This window comes from Corythoichthys intestinalis, chromosome 6 (assembly GCF_030265065.1).
Source record: "Corythoichthys intestinalis isolate RoL2023-P3 chromosome 6, ASM3026506v1, whole genome shotgun sequence".
Classification (NCBI taxonomy): Eukaryota; Metazoa; Chordata; class Actinopteri; order Syngnathiformes; family Syngnathidae; genus Corythoichthys; species Corythoichthys intestinalis.
The window spans coordinates 32456570-32475724 of record NC_080400.1 but is presented as its reverse complement, the minus strand read 5'-3'; the positions used below and the strand labels follow the sequence as shown (position 1 = coordinate 32475724).

Below are 19155 nucleotides of genomic sequence, written 5' to 3'. Positions count from 1 at the left end.
TCTAATTCTGGATCAGGAAGTCGTTCCGCTGGCCTTGAGTTATTTTTGATTGTAAGGACTCAGGAGGTCAGTGTAATCCTTGTTTGTTTTCATGTGCCCTGCGATGTTTTGACTGGTAGCCTTCTGCTCACCTCCGACCCATTGAAAAATGGTATTTAAACTTCTATTTATTCGGAGCGGGCGGGTAGAGGGGAGGAGGCTACTACCTTTGTACACTGGAAATAAACACCTAACTCCTGCAGTTGAGTTGAAAAAAACCCTCAAGTAATCGCCCTCATGTGAGAAGTGAGGACATACTGACCATCTCCGAGCAGAGAAGTGTTTACATAAAGAAACTTGTTGAACAAGTCCTTCCAGCAGTGGGACATATGATATGTTCTGTGATCCGTCTGCTTGAGGGAGAAAACCCAACAACCTGTTCGCTCACCAAGGAGTAAAAACGTTTTTAAGAACATAAATGGGTCGCACAAATGTTCAGTGCATACACACATGCGCATCCAGTTTTGTACTCTTTCTGCTTATTCAAAAGCACAGTACAGTATGTTGGAAAATTCATTTTGGGTAAAAATGTCATAAAGAAAAGAATCCTTTAATGTTATAATTACCTTAGGTGGCCTTCACCTTCGAGCTAAAAAAAAGAAATTAAATACCATTAAATTTAATTTATGAATTCCATTTACAGATTTAAAATGCCTCTAAGTACGTCAAAGTTTCAATATTTTTTTATATTAATGAAACATGCCATAAAATGTCCTTAAAATCTCCGAATTTTACTGTCAAATTTTTTGCCAGTTAAATGTGTTTCTTTGAAGGAAATTATTTTTTTCCTCAAACATTTTAAACAGTTTTCCATATATTTTTTCCTGGCCTTTTTTTCTTTTAAAATTTTGATATACATGTTTTTAATTATTACAGTTATTTCAAGCTCATTTTTGTAAGAAAAATTAAAATATTTTGTGGAACAATTTTTATTCTTAGTAGGGAAACAACGAGATCAATCAACTAATGCATTAAAACATTCTATAAAAGGGCAAGTAATGGAAATGCCAGTCTACTGATAAAGTCGTGTTATTTGTTGATTTGATTGAGTATACCTTTTTTACAGTTGATGAGATATTTGCCAGCAAAATTTAGTCGGAGAAATTGTGGTTGCAGATCGGGCATCTTTTTTTCACAGACGATGGAACAGCTAAAGAAAAGAAATGGGGTGTGGAGCGTCTCTAAAAAATCCACCGATTAAACTACACGCAACCAGGAAGCTTGTTCTCTTTACAAAATAAAACTGTTTTTAAGGCATAAACATTCATACTTTAATTTGTCATACGTAATTGGCTAAAACATATTCACTTGATTCGTCTAATCCTGTCAAAATGGAGAGGTGTGATTTATATAACATTTACAGATTCGAGTTGATTAGAACTCATTTTTTTAATGCCATGACACAAACAGACGTAGGACAGTTTTGTGCTCAGTAATGGATAAATATCAAATGGGTCGGATTATGACAACAAAGATTTAGAATGCTATTCAAGTGCTTTATATTTGTAATAAAAGTTGACAGTTCATGATGTATCAGAATTTATTCATATCCTTAATTCAAGGGCGTAGGTTTCCATAGGGATGATAGGGACATAACCACTACCAACTTTTCAGGATGCTGAAATTGTCCCCACCAACTTTTAAGCAACCTTATTTGCATTATATAATGACTTCAGTTATATAGGTAATTTATGTTGTCTTCCCATATTGTTGTAAGGATAGAACTGACCCAACCATTATTAAGTGAATTACAGTACTTTCATTATGTTCAGACTTACATTGACCCCTCTTCACTTGCTGAATGTGTCACTGTAAGTAATTTAAAAAGACGTCAATGTTGTGGAGATGGGGAACACACCACTAGTTTTGCTACTGAAAGTCCAACCTGCATCAGAGTTAGCATAACACTAATCGGTGTGAATTTCTCAAACTCGAGGAGGAAACTGCGTTGAGAGAAATTTCCTCCTGTATGTTTTCTACTGTTGTTAATTAAACTGTAAGATGTAGTGAACTAAGGATCACTCCCCCCCTATAGATAGTTACTAATTGATGATTAACAAGTTTCTATTTCTAGTGTATGTTAATATAATTTGTGTTCAAATATCGCAATTTAAAATTTCCAACAAAATCCAGACATTTATTCTGAGATTTTTCAAAATATTTCTTTCGTAGTTTTTGGAAAATAAAGGTTTGAATCGAACCAATACACATGAAAGTTAGTATAAGTCAATAAATATTTATTTTGCATTGACCATTTAGCCTATCAATTAATTAGGTTCATATTGGTGAGAAATGTAGCACTGACCCCCGTTCACCCAGTCTGTTTGGTCTTATAAATGTCCCATCCCCAGAAAACGTGTACATGCAGGTCATGCTGTTATATCGTCCCTACCAATGTTGAGACCAAACCTACACCCTTGCCTTAATTCTGGAATCTCTTCCGGGAATTGCGCATATCAACTTTTATTTTGACGGCGCATAACCGGAAATGGTACTTTTCTTGGTAACGTCATACTGAGGTTTTCTTTTTTTTTTTTTAATGTGAACATACCTTACCAAGACAAGCCAAAACACACAAGACTCTCTCCAGTACCTACAGACGATAATATGGACGACGGAGAGGAACCCAATGTGACTGTCAGACGGTAAAAATTTGCCTTAAATTGCGCCTTGGTTTTCCTATCTTTTGTTAAAACTTTTCGAAGTCTGGAGTCGAGTGAAGTGAGTGCGACCAACGGTGACTTCTCACCGAATTCATCATGGTGGCTACTATCCGTTTTTTGTTGTTGTTGTTGTTGTTGTTTTTTTTCTTTTTTACCCAATTGATTATTTGAAGCCAGTATATTGTGCTTAATGTGATCATTCTCGTGAGAAAGTTCCTGTTTGATGTGGTTGTTGCTTATTCTTAAGACCTAGGACTTTTTGGCTGTTTTTAACTCATTGCCTGCTATTGACAAATGATTGCCGTTCAATTCGTTTAAACTTAGGAGACTGACTGTGAATGTTCAAATTTCAATACCATTGACGGCTTTAGATGTCCATTCCATATTGACTGGGAGCTGCCTGCCTTGCTCAGTTAAAATAAGATTGGACGTCTAGCCCCGTCAATGGCAGCCAGTGAGTTAGTTTGTCGTTTTGTGCACGAACGGATGTTAAAAATTATGTCGTCTTAGATTTTCTATTGAAAGAATAATAATTACTCTATAGTTTCTGTGGGAATATGCTACAGCTACGTCCTCAAATTTGAAGGCTTTTGACTTGAGGCAGTCTAGAAATGTAATCAGGAGGTAATTGTGTGAAGTATATCTTACTTTCGGAATGTTATTGTGAAATATGGAGATTTGGCAAAAAATGTTAGGATGGAAGCAGCAAGCTAATTCGTGCAAAAGAATTTGGAATGTTTATTCAGACAAATGTGGTATTTGGGGATTCACTCAAATGCTACAACGATACTAAACCCCGAAAATCCAGCAGAGTACAAGTATAAGACTACCGTAATTATATATTTTTTTTAAAATTTTTTTAAAAATCAGTATTTTGCTTTGACCAGTGAGTAGTAGATGGTGTCAGCAATCACAACAAGCACCAGTTTCAGATGGTCAGCAATTCCCCCAAAATACTGGATTTAAACTGTTTACTGCCACCCTCTTGTTGACGTTTACTGTACTATGAATAGAAAAGAAAGCTAATTTAACTTGTGTATTGAAATGAAAAAGTGAACGCAGTGGCCCCGCTCTCTTTTCAATCTTCCCCTCCCGTGCCCTGGCGCTCTCCGCAAGTATCCTGGTATTTCCTTCTCAATATGGAGCAGCTATAGGAGTGAAAAACTGAAGACAGGAGAATTGAAAAGCAAACAACTGCGGTATGAGTGGGATATGGAAAGGATTCAAATTGATTGTTGAAGATGCTATTCAGAAACCTGTGTTGGCTTCACTGAATTTAAACGAATGTGGCGCTTTGGTCTCATACGAGAAATATATTTAACAAACGTTTCCAGCGTTATTTCGTTGTGTAAATGCATTTATGATGATCATAAAAATATGTAGACTATTTATTTAAACATTGAGAAAACTTGCGTTTTTTTCTGCCAACTCGAGATTAAAATAAATGTCAAATCCACTATCCGCCTGTTAGAACAGACATGCAAATATAGAAGATATAAATGTTTATTGAATATCCATCTTGCAGTCTTGTTTAACTGGGAGAATTTGTTACAAAAGACGGGCTTTAATTTGTTATCATTATGTATATATGCACTGGCATCGTCACAAATGTGATCACACAAAACGCAACCACGCATCGCATCCCCGCATTTCCTCTTTCTCCTGAGTCCTCTCAAATAAAATTTCGGGGTGGTTTCAGGCTCGTGCCTACAAACAAAACATAAAATTTCGGGGGGTTTCGGGCTCGGGCAAGTAAATCAAGTTAATTTATCGGGTTCGGGCAGTGTCGGGCTTTAATACCCGCGGGCTGGTCAGGTTGGGCTGGATTTTTTAGGCCCGATCTAACTTCTAGCGTCATGTAATGTTAGTATACTGTACACCACAGGTGTCAAACCAATTCAAGAAAGGGCCAAGTGGGTGCTGGATTTTGTTCCAACCGATACCGCGCAGAGAGTTTAACCAATTAACTTCCTGCTGAAACAAGCAGCACCTGACAAAGTTTAACTGATTACACATGTAAAAGATCTAATTGGTGAAAATGTGTCCTCTTCATTGGTTGGAAAGCAAACCTGCACCCACTTGGCCCTTTCTGGAATCGGTTTGACACCTGTGCCGTACACCTATTCAACCTGTTGTTCTCTATTGTATTTTAAATTGCTTTTCAAGATGACATGTCTGTTCTTGGTGCTGGATTCTATCAAATAAATTTCCCCCCAAAAATGTGACTTATACTCCGGTGCGACTTATATATGTTTTTTCCCTTTTCATTGCACATTTTTTGGCTGGTGCGACTTATACTCAGATGCGACGTATAGTCCGAAAAATGTGGTAATTGATTAATCGTTTGTTAATCATCCGATCAATCAATTATAAAAATAATCTTTTACAGCCCTAGTACAATCCTTAGTAATTGGAAGAGTCTGGCAGTGAGTGGTCGCTGCCAATCCCTCCCAGTCCAAATTGATTGGACGTCTATCACCGTCAATAGAGGCCAACGTGTTAATAAGTCACAATCCAAAATACCCAGTGGCCAAGTGTGTGCGTATTTTGGTCTGTGTGTGTGCCCAAAGCACATGTTTTGCTGAACAACATGTTCCTATCCAAGCAGGGCAAAAGTTTAATTTGTAATTCAGAGTTTAATCCTCCCTGTGTGCACATGCTTCATGTCCTCTCCTTGACGTGGGCGTTTCTCTACTCCCATTCACAAGACATGTAAACAAGACAAGCACTTCCTGTCACGTTTTGTATTACTCACGTGTATATTCGTGAGCTGATTTGCTAAAGGGCTAAGTGCAGTTGTGCTGTGTTTGTTCTCTCACTATTAGTTTATTGCCCTTTAATTGTGTGTGTGTGTGTGCGTGTGTGTGTGTGTTACAAAAAAAGAATAAGTGAATTGTTGTTCCAGCTGCACTGTTCTCAGGTTGCCGGGAAGGATGAGAGGGGGAGGGGAGGTCAAGTGGCGATCATCCAAATAGTTTGTCAACAGCTGAGTGGCCATTTTGGAAACATTGTGTTCGCGCCACTGTTGGACTTTCCTCTTTTTTTTTTTTTTTTAATTTGGCCAGCCAACATGTTCGTGCAGCAAAAGTGTTGTTGTCACTCTAGGAGCGGGAAGAAGAAGGGAGGGGGTTTGTTCTGAAATTGGCCAAGGGACATTTGAACATTTTTAACATTCCCGCCCTAAGCTTTTAAAAGGGGTGTTGGTGCAGTGTAGCGGTCTTATTTTAATGGACTGCATCAGATTGTTTTATATTTAATTTAAAGGGTTACATGAGATGGATGTTCGTGTTGTAATTTGAAGGTTCATCAAATCTCTTACTAAGGGCTGCAGCAGATATTGATAATAGTGGGTATTTTTTTTTCTTGCCTGTGACAGTTTAATGATGTGAATAGGATGTTTTTATTTTTGAAAAGTTGCATCTTATTTTTTTCAAAGGATCAAATAAATGATCATCTGGATTGTAGGTGTTTCAATTGAAAGGGTTGCATCAGGTCACGGTATTTTAAGGGAACATACATGGGAATTTGGGGGGTTATTTTGAAGTGTTGCGTTTGATTGTGTTTTAATCTGAAGGACAGCATCAGTGGATCTAGAACGTGATATTTTCTTTGTGAAGAGTTGTAATCACTGCTGCCTGACGTTTGTTTTGAAGGATCGCATTGAATTCAGGTTGTAGGAGTTTGTTTTGAAGGCCTGCAGATGACTTGGTTTGAATGTCGTCTTTTCAAATGTAGTTTTATAGTGAAATATTAAAAAGATTGTGAGGTTTTATTTTGAACTGACTATGCCGTCGCCTTTCTTCCCCATTTCAGGAGCAGCTCCGAGCAGAGAAAATTGCGTTCTCGTGACGCGGCTCGGTGCAGGCGCAGTAAAGAGACAGAATTGTTCTATGACCTGGCTCGTAACCTACCCCTACCTAGACGTGTCGCAACACACCTGGACAAGGCAGCTATTATGAGGGTCGCCCTCAGCTTCCTGCGCATGCACCGCCTCCTTCATACCGGTAGGAAGATATATTCTGAAATGTCTGCTTCCAAATGAAAAGGGTGGTCAAGATATCATTCCTTTTAGGAACAGAGAGTTCAAGTATGTCTCAGGAGGAACAGGAGGAGGACCCGGCAGATGTCCTGTACTCTCAGGCGCTGTCGGGCTTTATCCTGGTGATAACGGTAGAAGGAGACATGATTTACCTGACTGACAACGTCAGCAAGCACATCGGCATCCCGCAGGTAATACGATGACAACACAATGAGCATGAGATAAGACATTTAAAAAAGACAAACTGGATTCCGAAAATGTGGGAACACTATACAAATTGTGAATAAAAACTTAATTCAATGACGTGAAAGTGCCAAATTTTAATATTTTACAATTTTTAAAATTTATGAGACTTTAAAAGATTAAATTGAGAAAGTGTATAGTTTTAAGGGAAACATTTTTTATTTTGAATTCCATGGTGCCAATATATAGTATAGCAGCACAATTTTTTTAGAATCCTGTTTATATATATATATATATATATATATATATATATATATATATATATATATATATATATATACGTATATATGTGTGTGTGTGTGTGTGTGTGTGTGTATATGTATATATATGTATATAAGACAAAAGTATGACTTAAAAAATACGATGAAAAAAAATACATGGACCCATAATACACATTAAATGTATTTTACACAAATTTTGGCAAAAGGGCCAATTAAAAACAGTCATACAACGATTTATGATGTGGCACAAAATGTGCAAATATTGTATGGAGGTGGAATTGTCCTATTTTCGGCTTGGACCCAAGCAGAGTCCGATGGCTGGCTGGAGCCCTGGTGGCCATTATTTTTGCTTCATGCTTTTATGCCATTGGTGTAGTCACCTGTCACTCAAACATGTCGGAAGTAGCGGCGAAATTGGATCTTCAAAATCAAAATGTTTCAATCGAAAAAAAGTGCCTTCAACTTTTTCTACTTTAAAAAAAAATGAGTTTAAAACTTTTTGCTTTTTAAAAAAAGTGACACTTCAATAAAAAGTATATATATTTCAAATAAAAAAATATTTTCAAAAAAATATATATTTTTGCAATTTTTTTTTTCTTTGATTAAAAATTGTTTTTTTGATTGAAGCAAGTTTTATTGAGATTGAAGGATTTAGACACAAATGTCCTACCCATAATATGGCCCAAACATAAAAAGGATCGCTTCAATCAAAGAAAACAGTTTCAGTGAAAAATTAAGTGTTCAAATGCGAATTTCTGAGTCACAAATATTTTTTCGCCATTAAATTTTTTTTTTCTATTATTGATTTTTTGTTTTTTTTTTTGTTTTTTTTGATTGAAGTGATTTTTCTTTTGAAAATATATATATATTTTTGTTTGAAGCATTGATTGAATAATTACGGCACAAATGCCCTAGCCAAAATGTGGTCCAAAGGCAAAACTACAGTAATTCAATCAAAAAAGTTGTTTCAATCCAAAAAAAAAAAAAAAAACTTGACTAAAATCAAAAAAAAAAAATTTCAATCAAAGAAAAATTGTTTTCAAATACATCTTTTTGAGTTTCAAATTTATTTTTGCATTCAAACATTTTTTTTTTTTATGATTGAAGCAACTTTTTTTTTTTTTTTTTTAATTGAAGCAACGTTTTTTGTTTTTTTGTTTTTTTTTGGGATGGAATAATAAGGACACAAATCTACCTCTGTAATATTGCTGCAATTTTACACCTACTTCAAAGGTCAACAAAAAATTGGCAGTTGTGGTTTATTTGGAAGCCGTTACTGATTACATCTTTAACATGGAATGAAGGAAGACATTGCTCTGGTCTGTTTTGGTCTACTTCATGTTTGTGAGGTCAAAGAGCAATGAAGGGGAAGGGTATGGCAGATCAATGTTCACTGAGTATGGTGTCATTCTTTGAGTTGGGGTGCGTTTTGTTTCATGTGCTCTCTTGCTTGAAACTTGAGCCATCACCGGACTTCTCCGACATTCCAGAAGGGCTTGGGGCGAATTATACATGTTGATACATTCCTAATAAAATGGAAATTATTTATTTTTATTATCTTGTCATTTGTACAATTTGGGAGATAGAAAAAAGTTGTTCTTCTTAAAAAAAGACGCTGTTGTAAATGCCGTGAGGTTTATTAGTGAAGAAATATAAGATTTCATTTCTACAGGTTGAGTTTGAATGTAAGCAAACGGCTTTTTTTTAACACGGTCTATCAGAATGGGGAAAAATGAATATATTAAACATTTAACTCCAAATAAATTAAACCCAATACACATTTGATAAACCATTAATAAACGAACAACACAAATTCATGTGATGTGAAATCACGAACGTTTAACAGAAAAACACACATATTAAATGACTTATGCCTTATTTTTCTACTTTTCAATACTTTAATATATATATATATATATATATATATATATATATATATATATACACACACACACGGTGGGGCAAATAAGTAGTCAACCACCAATCGTGCAAGTTCTACTTGAAAAGATTAGAGAGGCCTGTAATTGTCAACATGGGTAAATCTCAACCATTAGAGACAGAATGTGGGGGGAAAAAAACTGAAAATGACATTGTTTGATTTTTAAAGAATTTATTTCCAAATCAGAGTGGAAAATAAGTATTTGGTCACCTACAAATAAGTAGGATTTCTGGCTGTCAAAGAGGTCTAACTTCTTCTAACGAGGCTCCACTTGTTACCTGTATTAATGGCACCTGTTTCAACTCATTATTGCTATAAAAGACACCTGTCCACAATCTCAGTCAGTCACACTCCAAACTCCACTATGGCCAAGACCAAAGAGCTGTCGAAGGACACCAGAGACAAAATTGTAGACCTCCACCCGGCTGGAAAGACTGAATCTGCAATAGGTAAAAAGCTTGGTGTAAAGAAATCGACTATGGGAGCAATTATTAGAAAATGGAAGACATACAAGACCGTTGATAATCTCCCTTGATCTGCGCTCCATGCAAGATCTCACCCCGTAGCGTCAAAATGATAACAAGAACGGTGAGCAAAAATCCCAGAACCACACGAGGGGACCTAGTGAATGACCTACAGAGAGCTGGGACCACAGTAGCAAAGGCTACTATCAGTAACACAATGCGCCGCCAGGGACTCAAATCCTGCACTGCCAGACGTGTCCCCCTGCTGAAGAAAGTACAAGTCCAGGCCCGTCCGCATTTCGCTAGAGAGCATTTGGATGATCCAGAAGAGGACCGGGAGAATGTGTGATGGTCAGATGAAACCAAAATAGAACTTTTTGGTAGAAAGACAGGTTCTCGTGTTTGGAGGAGAAAGAATACTTAATTGCACCATACCCACTGTGAAGCATGGGGGTGGAAACATCATGCTTTGGGGCTGTTTTTCTGTAAAGGGACCAGGACGACTGATCTGTGGATAGGAAAGAATGAATGGGGCCATGTATGAAGAGATTTGAGTGAAAATATCCTTCCATGAGACGTGGCTGGGTCTTTCAGCATGACAGTGATCCCAAACACACAGCCAGGGCAACAAAGGAGTGGCTTTGTAAGAAGCGTTTCAAGGTCCTGGAGTGGCCTAGCCAGTCTCCAGATCTCAACCCTATAGAAAATCTGTGGAGGGAGTTGAAAGTCCGTGTTACCCAATGACAGCCCCAAAACATCACTGCTCTAGAGGAAATCTGCATGGAGGAATGGGCCAAAATACCAGCAACAGTGTGTGAAAAGCTTGTGAAGAGTTACAGAAAACTTTTGGCCTCCGTTATTGCCAACAAAGGGTACACAACAGAGTATTAAGATGAACATTTGGTATTGACCAAATACTTATTTTCCACCATGATTTGCAAATAAATTCTTTAAAAATCAAACAATTTAATTTTGTTTGTGTTTTTTCCCACATTCTGTCTCTCATCGTTGAGGTTTACCCATGTTGACAATTACAGGCCTCTCTAATATTTCCAAGTGGGAGAACTTTCACAATTAGTGGTTGACTAAATACTTATTTGCCCCACTGTATTATTATAAATAACCGTGGTTCTACTGTATTTGTTCACATTTTTTCAGTTGGAGCTTCTGGGTCAAAGCGTGTATGACTTTGTTCATCCATGTGACCAGGAAGATCTCAGGGACTTCCTTTTGCACCCAGGTTAGCTACAGCCTATTAGTATAGTGTATTATTCACAACGTCAATCATGTTATTATGATGAAGATGCTGTATATAGTGTGTATTAGAGTAGGTAAGCTTTAAACAAATAGGTTATCCATTTTTGTTTTTAGCATGTGCCAAAAAAGTGGGCAGGGCTCAGCTGAGAGAGGGAAACTTCTTCCTCCGAATGAAGAGCACGTTGACCAACAGGGGGCGCATTGTTAACATAAAGTCAGCGAGCTGGAAGGTATAAATTGTTTGTTGTCTTTGAGAATGGAGTGTATTTTAATAGAATTAGATTGTTGTGTCTCTGTCAGGTGTTCCACTGCACAGGTCGCATGTGTACGCTGGGTGACTGGTGTGAGGCGCCGCCCGAGGATATGGTGATGACGCTGCTCTGCGAGCCTATTCCCCACCCATCCAGTGTGGACTTCCCCCTCGACACGCACGCCTTCCTCTCTCGCCACAGCATGGATATGCACTTCACACACTGTGAGGGCAGGTGAGTAACAAGGCCCATCATCTGAATAGACAAGAACCCACATAAATCAGGATGTTTGGTGGGGGGGATTTTGACGGGGGGGGGGGGGGCTCACATTACATTTAATGACCTTTGATGCCATTTTCCAGGTTTGTTCTACATTTCGCGTTGAAAGTGCACAGAATGTTATTTTTCCAAAGTATTTTAGTTAGTTCTTTTGGGACTGCAGACGTGTTTTTTTCTCATTATTATGACAGGCTCTAATTTGAATATTCTTTGCTCTGATTGGCCGTCGATGGAGCAGATGCCTCTTTCAGTGGATTTTATTTTGACTATTTTGTTATTGTTTTGTTATAAGAGTGATGGTACAAATATTATGCTTGTAAATGGTTAACACCAGGCCATTTTTTTCATGTATAATTTCTAGGTTGGGTGAACTGGTGGGATACGAGTTTGACGATCTGATCGGCCGCTCTGTGTTCGAATTCCATCATGTGCTGGACTCGGTTCATGTCAACAAAAGCCTGAAAACATGTCAGTGCTTTTGAAATAATCACAGATAGAAAATCAAATCAACATTCATTCCCATCCACTGTTCTTATTTTCTTCTTTGTGCAGTGTTGACCAAAGGACAGGTGAGTACCAGCCCCTTCCGTTTTCTGGCAAGCGGCGGTGGCTACGTATGGGCAGAGACGCAAGCCACTGTGCTGTACAATAACAATTCATCGCATGCTGAGGCTATAGTTTGCCTCAACTTCATTCTCAGGTATGATATAGGCCACGGTTGGGCAATTCATTTTTCACATCATAATTTTGTGGAGGGACACACCAACATTCAATTGTCTCTTTTTCTTTGCAGTGCTGTGGAGGAGTCAGACATGGTTTTTTCCTCTGTGCAAATCCACGCCGGCCATCGTCTCAAAGCCGAGCAACTTAAATCAGAGAGCCTCAATGAGGACATGAGCGCGAGTTCGAGCAGCGATAGCACGTCTGAGAATCTTTTCCCACCCACTCCAGAACATGCAGATGCCGTCGCCCCCTTGACAGGAGGTTGGATGTGGTTTCTGTCCATTTTGTTGTTGTTTTGATCTGTTCTAAAGTAAACAAAAAACACGGGATCTAATCAAAAAATATTTGGCGGGGACAAAAACTAATTAATATTATAAAAGAATAATAATTTAAAAATGACAAATAGTTCTTTGTATTTTAAATGCAGTTGAAGAAAGTAAACACTGTTTTAATTTGAATGTTAAAAAGGGGGGGGGGGGTAAAATAAATGAACTGTAGTTATTGAATGAATTGGGGAAAATATTGAAGTCATCTTCGAGTTATGGCCTTTATCGATTAATGTCCCAACTTAAAAATGACTAATAATACAAATAACTGATGAGACATTTACAGTATAGAGATGTTTGTCTTTATTTAAAAGGTGTCAACAAAAACAAATATTATAATAATATGATCATTTTCATGCTCGAACAGATTAATAACATTTTGATTATTTCGGTGGGTAATATTACATTATTTTACGAGTACATCGCTTACATGTGTGGTTACTGAATAAATAAAAATGTGAAAATCTGAGTATCAATGTGGAAAATGAATTGTAATTGTGCCTGCTTTGTGTGTCTTAGACTTTTTGATGCTTTCCTTCGCTACGCCACACAGCCCGAGCAAAGTCCCCGAGGACCCTGAGCAGCTTTGCACGCCAGAGCTGCGCCAGCTTCTCCTCCCCATCTTCAATCCTGACACGCCGCCACAGTCTTCATCTTCATCAAATTCCCAGTCAGCGCCGGTAAATCCAAAACTCAGGGGCCGAAAGTGGAAATGGAGTATCAGTTGTTGATGGAATTTTTCTTGTCCAGAGTCCAAGTGACAGTGATAACGTATTCGGCTCCAGCGATGTGGAAAAATTCTTTGCCTTTTGGCCAGAAGATGGTGACAAAAAGCAGGATAACACGCAGCAGGTCAGTGCAACGTTATACACCAGCATGTGTGGAGTAGAAGGAAAGAAAGGTGATTTCTCATAACAATACTGTTGTTGTAAAATTTAAGTAGTTTTAGTATGTTAATGTTTAAAATGGCGTTACCTACTCCGTTAATAATGATACATATTCAAATAAAAGCACACAAACTTTTTCAAAATATTTATGTACTTGTTAATATGCAAATAAGTCACGTGCAGTGCTATTTTTGGTTCTTAGTTTCTTTATATTTTCCATTTTTAAAAATACTTTTTACCTTTACACTTTATTTTTTAACATGTATTTTAGATTATTGTATCAATGTAAAATGACATCAAATACATCCAAGCAAATTAAACAAAATTAAATATTTTAAATACGTGATTTCTATTTGTATATTCAGTTAATTTTATGTTTTCATTTTTTTACGTTTTTTTCTTTAACAAAAAAAAATGCTTCAATAATTACATATATCTAAAGTAAATAAAAATGGTAAAGGTAGAGGAGGTTATGATGTCGAAGTTGTCTTATTTTTTTTCTAATTAACTGTATATTTTTAGAGCAGGCAGCATCCTGAATGACACTTGGCATTCCACTAATCTATAATAGTCATTTTGTATGTTGATGCATTTTGTTATATTTAATTTTACCTGAAGATAAATTGGGTAAACATTTGACATTTTAAAGAGTAAAATCCCTTTGTGGATTATGTGCACAGTCTCTTTTGCAAAGGCAGAATTCTAGTAGTTAATGCAGTGCTTCTCAATTATTTTCTGTTACGCCCCCCCAAGGAAGACGTAAATGTTTCGCGCCCCCCCCAACTCTCTGCCGCCACTGTAAATAGTATCATTCGTCTATATTACTATTATAAGTACGCCTCAGCCTAACATTGTGTCCTTTTTTTTCTATTAAAGAAAAAAAGTAACATAGATCAACTTATAATAAAGTATAACTTTTTTAACATTGTGTTGCTTGTAACAGAAAAGACTTAATGCGCATCAATTTGCCTGAAGTTAAAAAAAAAAAAAAAAAAAAAAAAAAAAAAAAAAGTCACATCCAAACTGTAAAAATACACTCAAGGTACATTTTTGACCATTTGATACTGAAAAATAAAATGTAATAAAATCAGTAAATAATAACAAATTCAAATTGATTAGAAACATTTACTCTTCAGGACAACATGCCAAAAAATTTGACCGAAAAAAAACAAAACTGAATAGAAGGGGGGGAAAAGGTCTCTGGACAGAAGGAAAGTTTTTATTTTCGCTGATTCACCACAGTGCTCACTGGTTTACTGATATAACACTGACAAAGCGGGACGATTGTGACAATTGGCAATATTCGGCACATTTTCGCTGAAAAACAATCAAGCGGTTTATCAATGAGATTGAGGTCTAATGTCTTTAAGTGGCGTCTTAACTGATTTGGCTTCTCCGCTATAATCATTTTTAGACTCAGTAAACAGTGGTCTTTCCTCATTTCCCACTATATTAAAAGTCAAAGGCAAACGGCCCGAAAAAAGCGCATTCTCGGCGGCCGAGGGAGAACCGTAGGTGAGGGCGGTGGTCGTGACGATCCCAAGCCGAAAACGGCACTTCTCGGCCGGACACGTGAGAAAGACAGTGGGTCGCTGCGTGAGTCCAGCTCTGCATGAGTCTCTTCCGTGTGCTCTTGCTTACTTCAAAAATACTGCACGCACTTTGAAAATGAGAGCGCCACTGCCACCCACGGAGTGGATGTGCAAGTACACTTTATTCTAGTACGGCAAAAAAAAAAAAAAAAAAAAAAAAAAGCATGTTCCCCGAGGTCACTCGCGCCCCCCCTGGCATCGCTCTGCGCCCCCCTGGGGGGGCGCGCGCCCCACCATTTGAGAAGTACTGAGTTAATGTATTATTGGGTGATGTGTCTGAATGTATGTAAATGTTGCTGTTGTCAGGTGATGGACAGCATGGATCTGGACATGTTGGCACCTTACATCTCTATGGATGATGACTTCCAGCTCAGCTTCTTTAGCCCCGCTGTCCTAGAGGAGAACACTGACGTTAACACAGAGATGCTGCCAGAACTCACCGCCGTCAAAAGAAAACGGTAGCTAAACAAATGGGAACGTGCACAAGCGGAGGAAAAAAGTGGAAGTCAAATGAAGTCATGTGGCTGTAAAGAGGAAACTCTAAATCAGTGGTGTCCAAACTATTCCACATAGGGCCGCAGTGGGCGCTGGATTCATTCCTACAAAACAAGACTACATCTTTTCACCAATTTGATGTCCCACAAGTGTAATCATTTGATTGCAGTAAGGTGCTGCTTGTTTTAGCACAAACTTCATTGGTTAAACCGTCTGTGCTCTATTGGTAGGAACAAAAACCAGGACCCACAGCGGCCCTTGATGACAGGTTTGGACACCCATGCTCTAAATGATATCAGAACAAATTAAATTAAAAAATAAATATAACTTTGAAATATTTGAGCTAAACATGGTTGTTGCTTTTTCTCATGTCTCTAAGTGCTCACAATCCGGATGAAGATTGTCTGTCCCAACTGAAAGCGACAGATGACAAACGTCCCAGGTGCGATGCAGGTGATGCTTCGCTGGAGGACAAGCTACTGCTTAGCCATGCGCTACTGGTGAGAGAGATGAGGATCACACGCCGTGCCACCAAAGGGGAAGGGGGATGTAGCTGAAAGTGGATGCTGTTTTTTTTAACACAGGGCTGTCTGGAGCAGAGCCAATCGAGAAGGGACCCGTGCATCAACGGGCGGAGTCCTCTTCTTACAGACAAGGACCCCATCTTTGGGGACATGGGAGGAATCTGTGACACTTAAGGTAGATTTAATCAACAAAAATAGTATTAATACAGTAGGATGTAAAAATGTGACCTGGCATAGCAAAATGTTTTTTTCTGAATGAGGACCAATAACTTTTTCACAAGTACTTTTAATGGGTAAATTAAAAAGAATAAAGTAATTAGTTGTTCCTCAGTATGTACTGAGTTTGTGTGCCCAATTTGGTGGTTGGCCTCACTGATATGCTGTTTTTTCTCGTCTGTTGTTACAAGCACAAATATGCTACAGCACACTACAGGCTCAAGGCTATGACAAGGAGCACGATTGCTCTACTGGCTAACTTTAAACCTACTGGAAACATAAGCAGCAATAATTCCGCAATTAAACAATCAGTCCAGATACTAAAATGTAAAATCGGGCTCCGTGGATCGATTGATACTGGCCAATGCTACACAGCTATCATGTTTCAAGACGATCGGTTCACGAATGACGGGAGAATAGGACTTCAAAGGTGGTGTCCACAAGAGCAAGAACAACAACTACTTGAGTGGCAGCTTGACAGGCCTTCAACCTGGAGAAATATTTACATGTTTTTTTTCTTCTAACCTTGGAAATCCAAGGTGCTTTGACCACTTTACTTCAAGTTGCAATTACACGGAGATGAAATGTCATAGCAAAATGGTTGATATACCATTGGAAAGCTGATATTTTCCTCTGAATAATGGGTCACTAATTTATTTCTTTTTGTTACGCCAGGTAACATGGTAAATTGAATAATCTTTATGTGTATATATAATCATTAAATACTGTCCATTGTAAATATGCTGCATTACGAGTAACTCATTAAAATATTTGAAATGTATATGCTATTGACATTTGATATATTTGGCAGTGCTGATGTTGGACGTCTTCAAATATCAACCGCCCCCCGACTTGTCTCCAATGTCTTGAGCAAGCAGTTGTCTTTATGGTGCTCTTTGTCTTCTGACTTCAGTGGCCACTTAGATGTTGGCTAGCCAACCAGTAACATCTTGAATTCAGAAAATGAATGCGCACACTCCCATGATGCTTTGCTGTTCTCAATCACAAAAGCCATTCAGTGACAATTTTGAATAAAACTTAATAACTAATCAATGTACATTAACATAGTCTATATTATCAACTTTTAGGGGCATTTATCTTCTTTCCTGCATGTGTCAGGCAAATTGCAGTCTTTATTTGTTTGTTTTTTTTTATTACAAATATCTATGTACTCAGTTTTTGTGTTATCGAGTGTACTCTATTATGGACATGCACTTGTTCAGTAGCACGTTAATATAGCAGCTGATAGATTTTTTACCTACTGTAAATGGATTAAACTAGGTTTTTCTTCTTCTTTTTAATATTTTAGAAATGTTTTGTATGAATTTATTGACTGGTTTATAGCTACTTTCAGTGATGTGAAAGATTGTTTTTACTGTTTCTATTGAAATAAAAGGTTACGTTCAACAAAAAAAGTATTCATTGTGTTCACATCTACAATAACCTGAAAGTTTTACATGTATGCACATACGTAATATATGTCAAGGTTATCCAATGTTTACACCAGTTTTGTGATATAAAACGAGACCTGATTCTTAAAAAAAATTCAAAACCGTATTTTCCATTATTGTGGTGTACAGCTACCTGTTTCTTTTACCTTCTCAGAGAAGTAATCATAGTCAATTGCAATAATATGGGTGCAGAAGTGTAAACAGCCTAACACTTGGTTTGTCTTCAGAATTCACCAATTACTGTATTCAAACGTCTCAAATAATTGTCAGTATGCCATAGACCTGCTGCAATTTAAAGTGTACCTGTAATCATGTTTTACCGTTTTCCTCGGCTTTTTTTATGTGCTAACAAACTGATTTTTTGAACTGTTGCTAATACCAGTCGCCTTTCCAAGGCTGCAATTCCAAATGAATAAAACTGCTGATGCTGCCAACTTAATTTTTGACTCTCTGTATCATGTTCTTTCGATAAAAAGCAATTAAGCATAAGCATTAATTAAGCATTAATCAACAGCATTTGATACTGTTGATCATCACATCCTCCTTCACCGCCTCCAACACGATATAGGTATCTCTGGCACTGCCCTACAGTGGTTTAAATCATACCTCACGGGAAGGACCGAGTTTGTAGCCCTGGGGGATGCTAAATCCCGCCCTAACACTGTTGTCTGCGGAGTCCCCCAGGGCTCTGCGCTCGGTCCAACCCTCTTCACCATTTACATACTACCCCTCGGTCGTGTCGTCAGCAGGCATGGAATACAATTCCATTGCTATGCTGACGACACACAACTATATTTCAAGGTCACTCCGTCCTCCACCCCCTCCTCCTCTGTTTCTCAACTTGACTCCTGCCTGGAGGAGATAAAGGCTTGGATGAGTGAAAACTTCCTGCAGCTGAACAGTTCCAAAACAGAAGCCATTCACATTGGTACCTCTCACCAGCTCCGTTCCGCCCCCATTTCCTCAGTCTCCTTTTTCGGCCACAAATCTTCCCTCTCCCCTTCTGTGACTAATTTGGGAGTCAGGTTTGACCCCCATCTTAGCTTTAACAATCACATCAAATACATTTGCAAAACCTCCTTCTTTCACCTCCGCAATATTGCCAAACTCCGGCCATCTCTCTCCCGTCCTGCTGCAGAGAGACTCGCACATGCCTTTATCTCCTCCAGGTTGGACTATTGCAATGCACTCCTCATCGGGATCCCTGGCAAGAGCCTACAGAGGCTTCAGTATGTCCAAAACAGCGCTGCCAGGGTCCTGATGAGGGTGCGTAAACATGAGCACGTCACCCCCATCCTCCGCACCCTACACTGGCTCCCTGTTCACCTCCGTATTGAATTCAAAATCCTCCTTCACACCCATCACTGTCTACACGGTGTAGCCCCCACCTACCTCACCGAACTCCTCACATCACATACTTCAGACAGAACCCGGTCAGGCCAACAGCACCGTCTACTCCCGCCCAGGACTCGGCTCAAGACAATGGGCGACAGGGCCTTTACAGCCGCTGCTCCCCGTCTGTGGAACGCCCTCCCAGACCATCTCA

At 38.4% G+C, this 19155-nt stretch overlaps 1 protein-coding gene across 3 annotated transcripts; it reads left to right on the top strand.

Moving 5' to 3' along the window:
- Positions 1-2552: 2552 nt before the first annotated feature.
- On the top strand, positions 2553-18048 carry hif1al (hypoxia inducible factor 1 subunit alpha, like). 3 transcript variants are annotated; one of them, XR_009063424.1, is made up of 15 exons: positions 2553-2684; positions 6516-6706; positions 6775-6932; positions 10767-10848; positions 10980-11095; positions 11166-11350; positions 11757-11863; positions 11948-12095; positions 12189-12379; positions 12964-13124; positions 13195-13296; positions 15230-15381; positions 15497-15686; positions 15798-15918; positions 16003-16017. XR_009063424.1 is itself a non-coding variant. In XM_057838258.1 (15 exons), exons 1-14 carry the CDS (start codon positions 2647-2649, stop codon positions 16114-16116), a joined length of 1866 nt encoding a protein of 621 aa, XP_057694241.1. In that variant the 5' UTR covers positions 2553-2646; the 3' UTR covers position 16117; positions 16970-18048. The 3 variants fall into 3 exon arrangements, 2 of the variants coding, with proteins under 2 accessions (XP_057694241.1, XP_057694242.1); XM_057838258.1 differs by lacking the exon at positions 15497-15686 and adding an exon at positions 16970-18048 and having other exon boundaries at positions 16003-16117; XM_057838259.1 differs by lacking the exons at positions 2553-2684; positions 15497-15686 and adding exons at positions 5698-6048; positions 16970-18048 and having other exon boundaries at positions 16003-16117.
- Positions 18049-19155: the final 1107 nt, after the last annotated feature.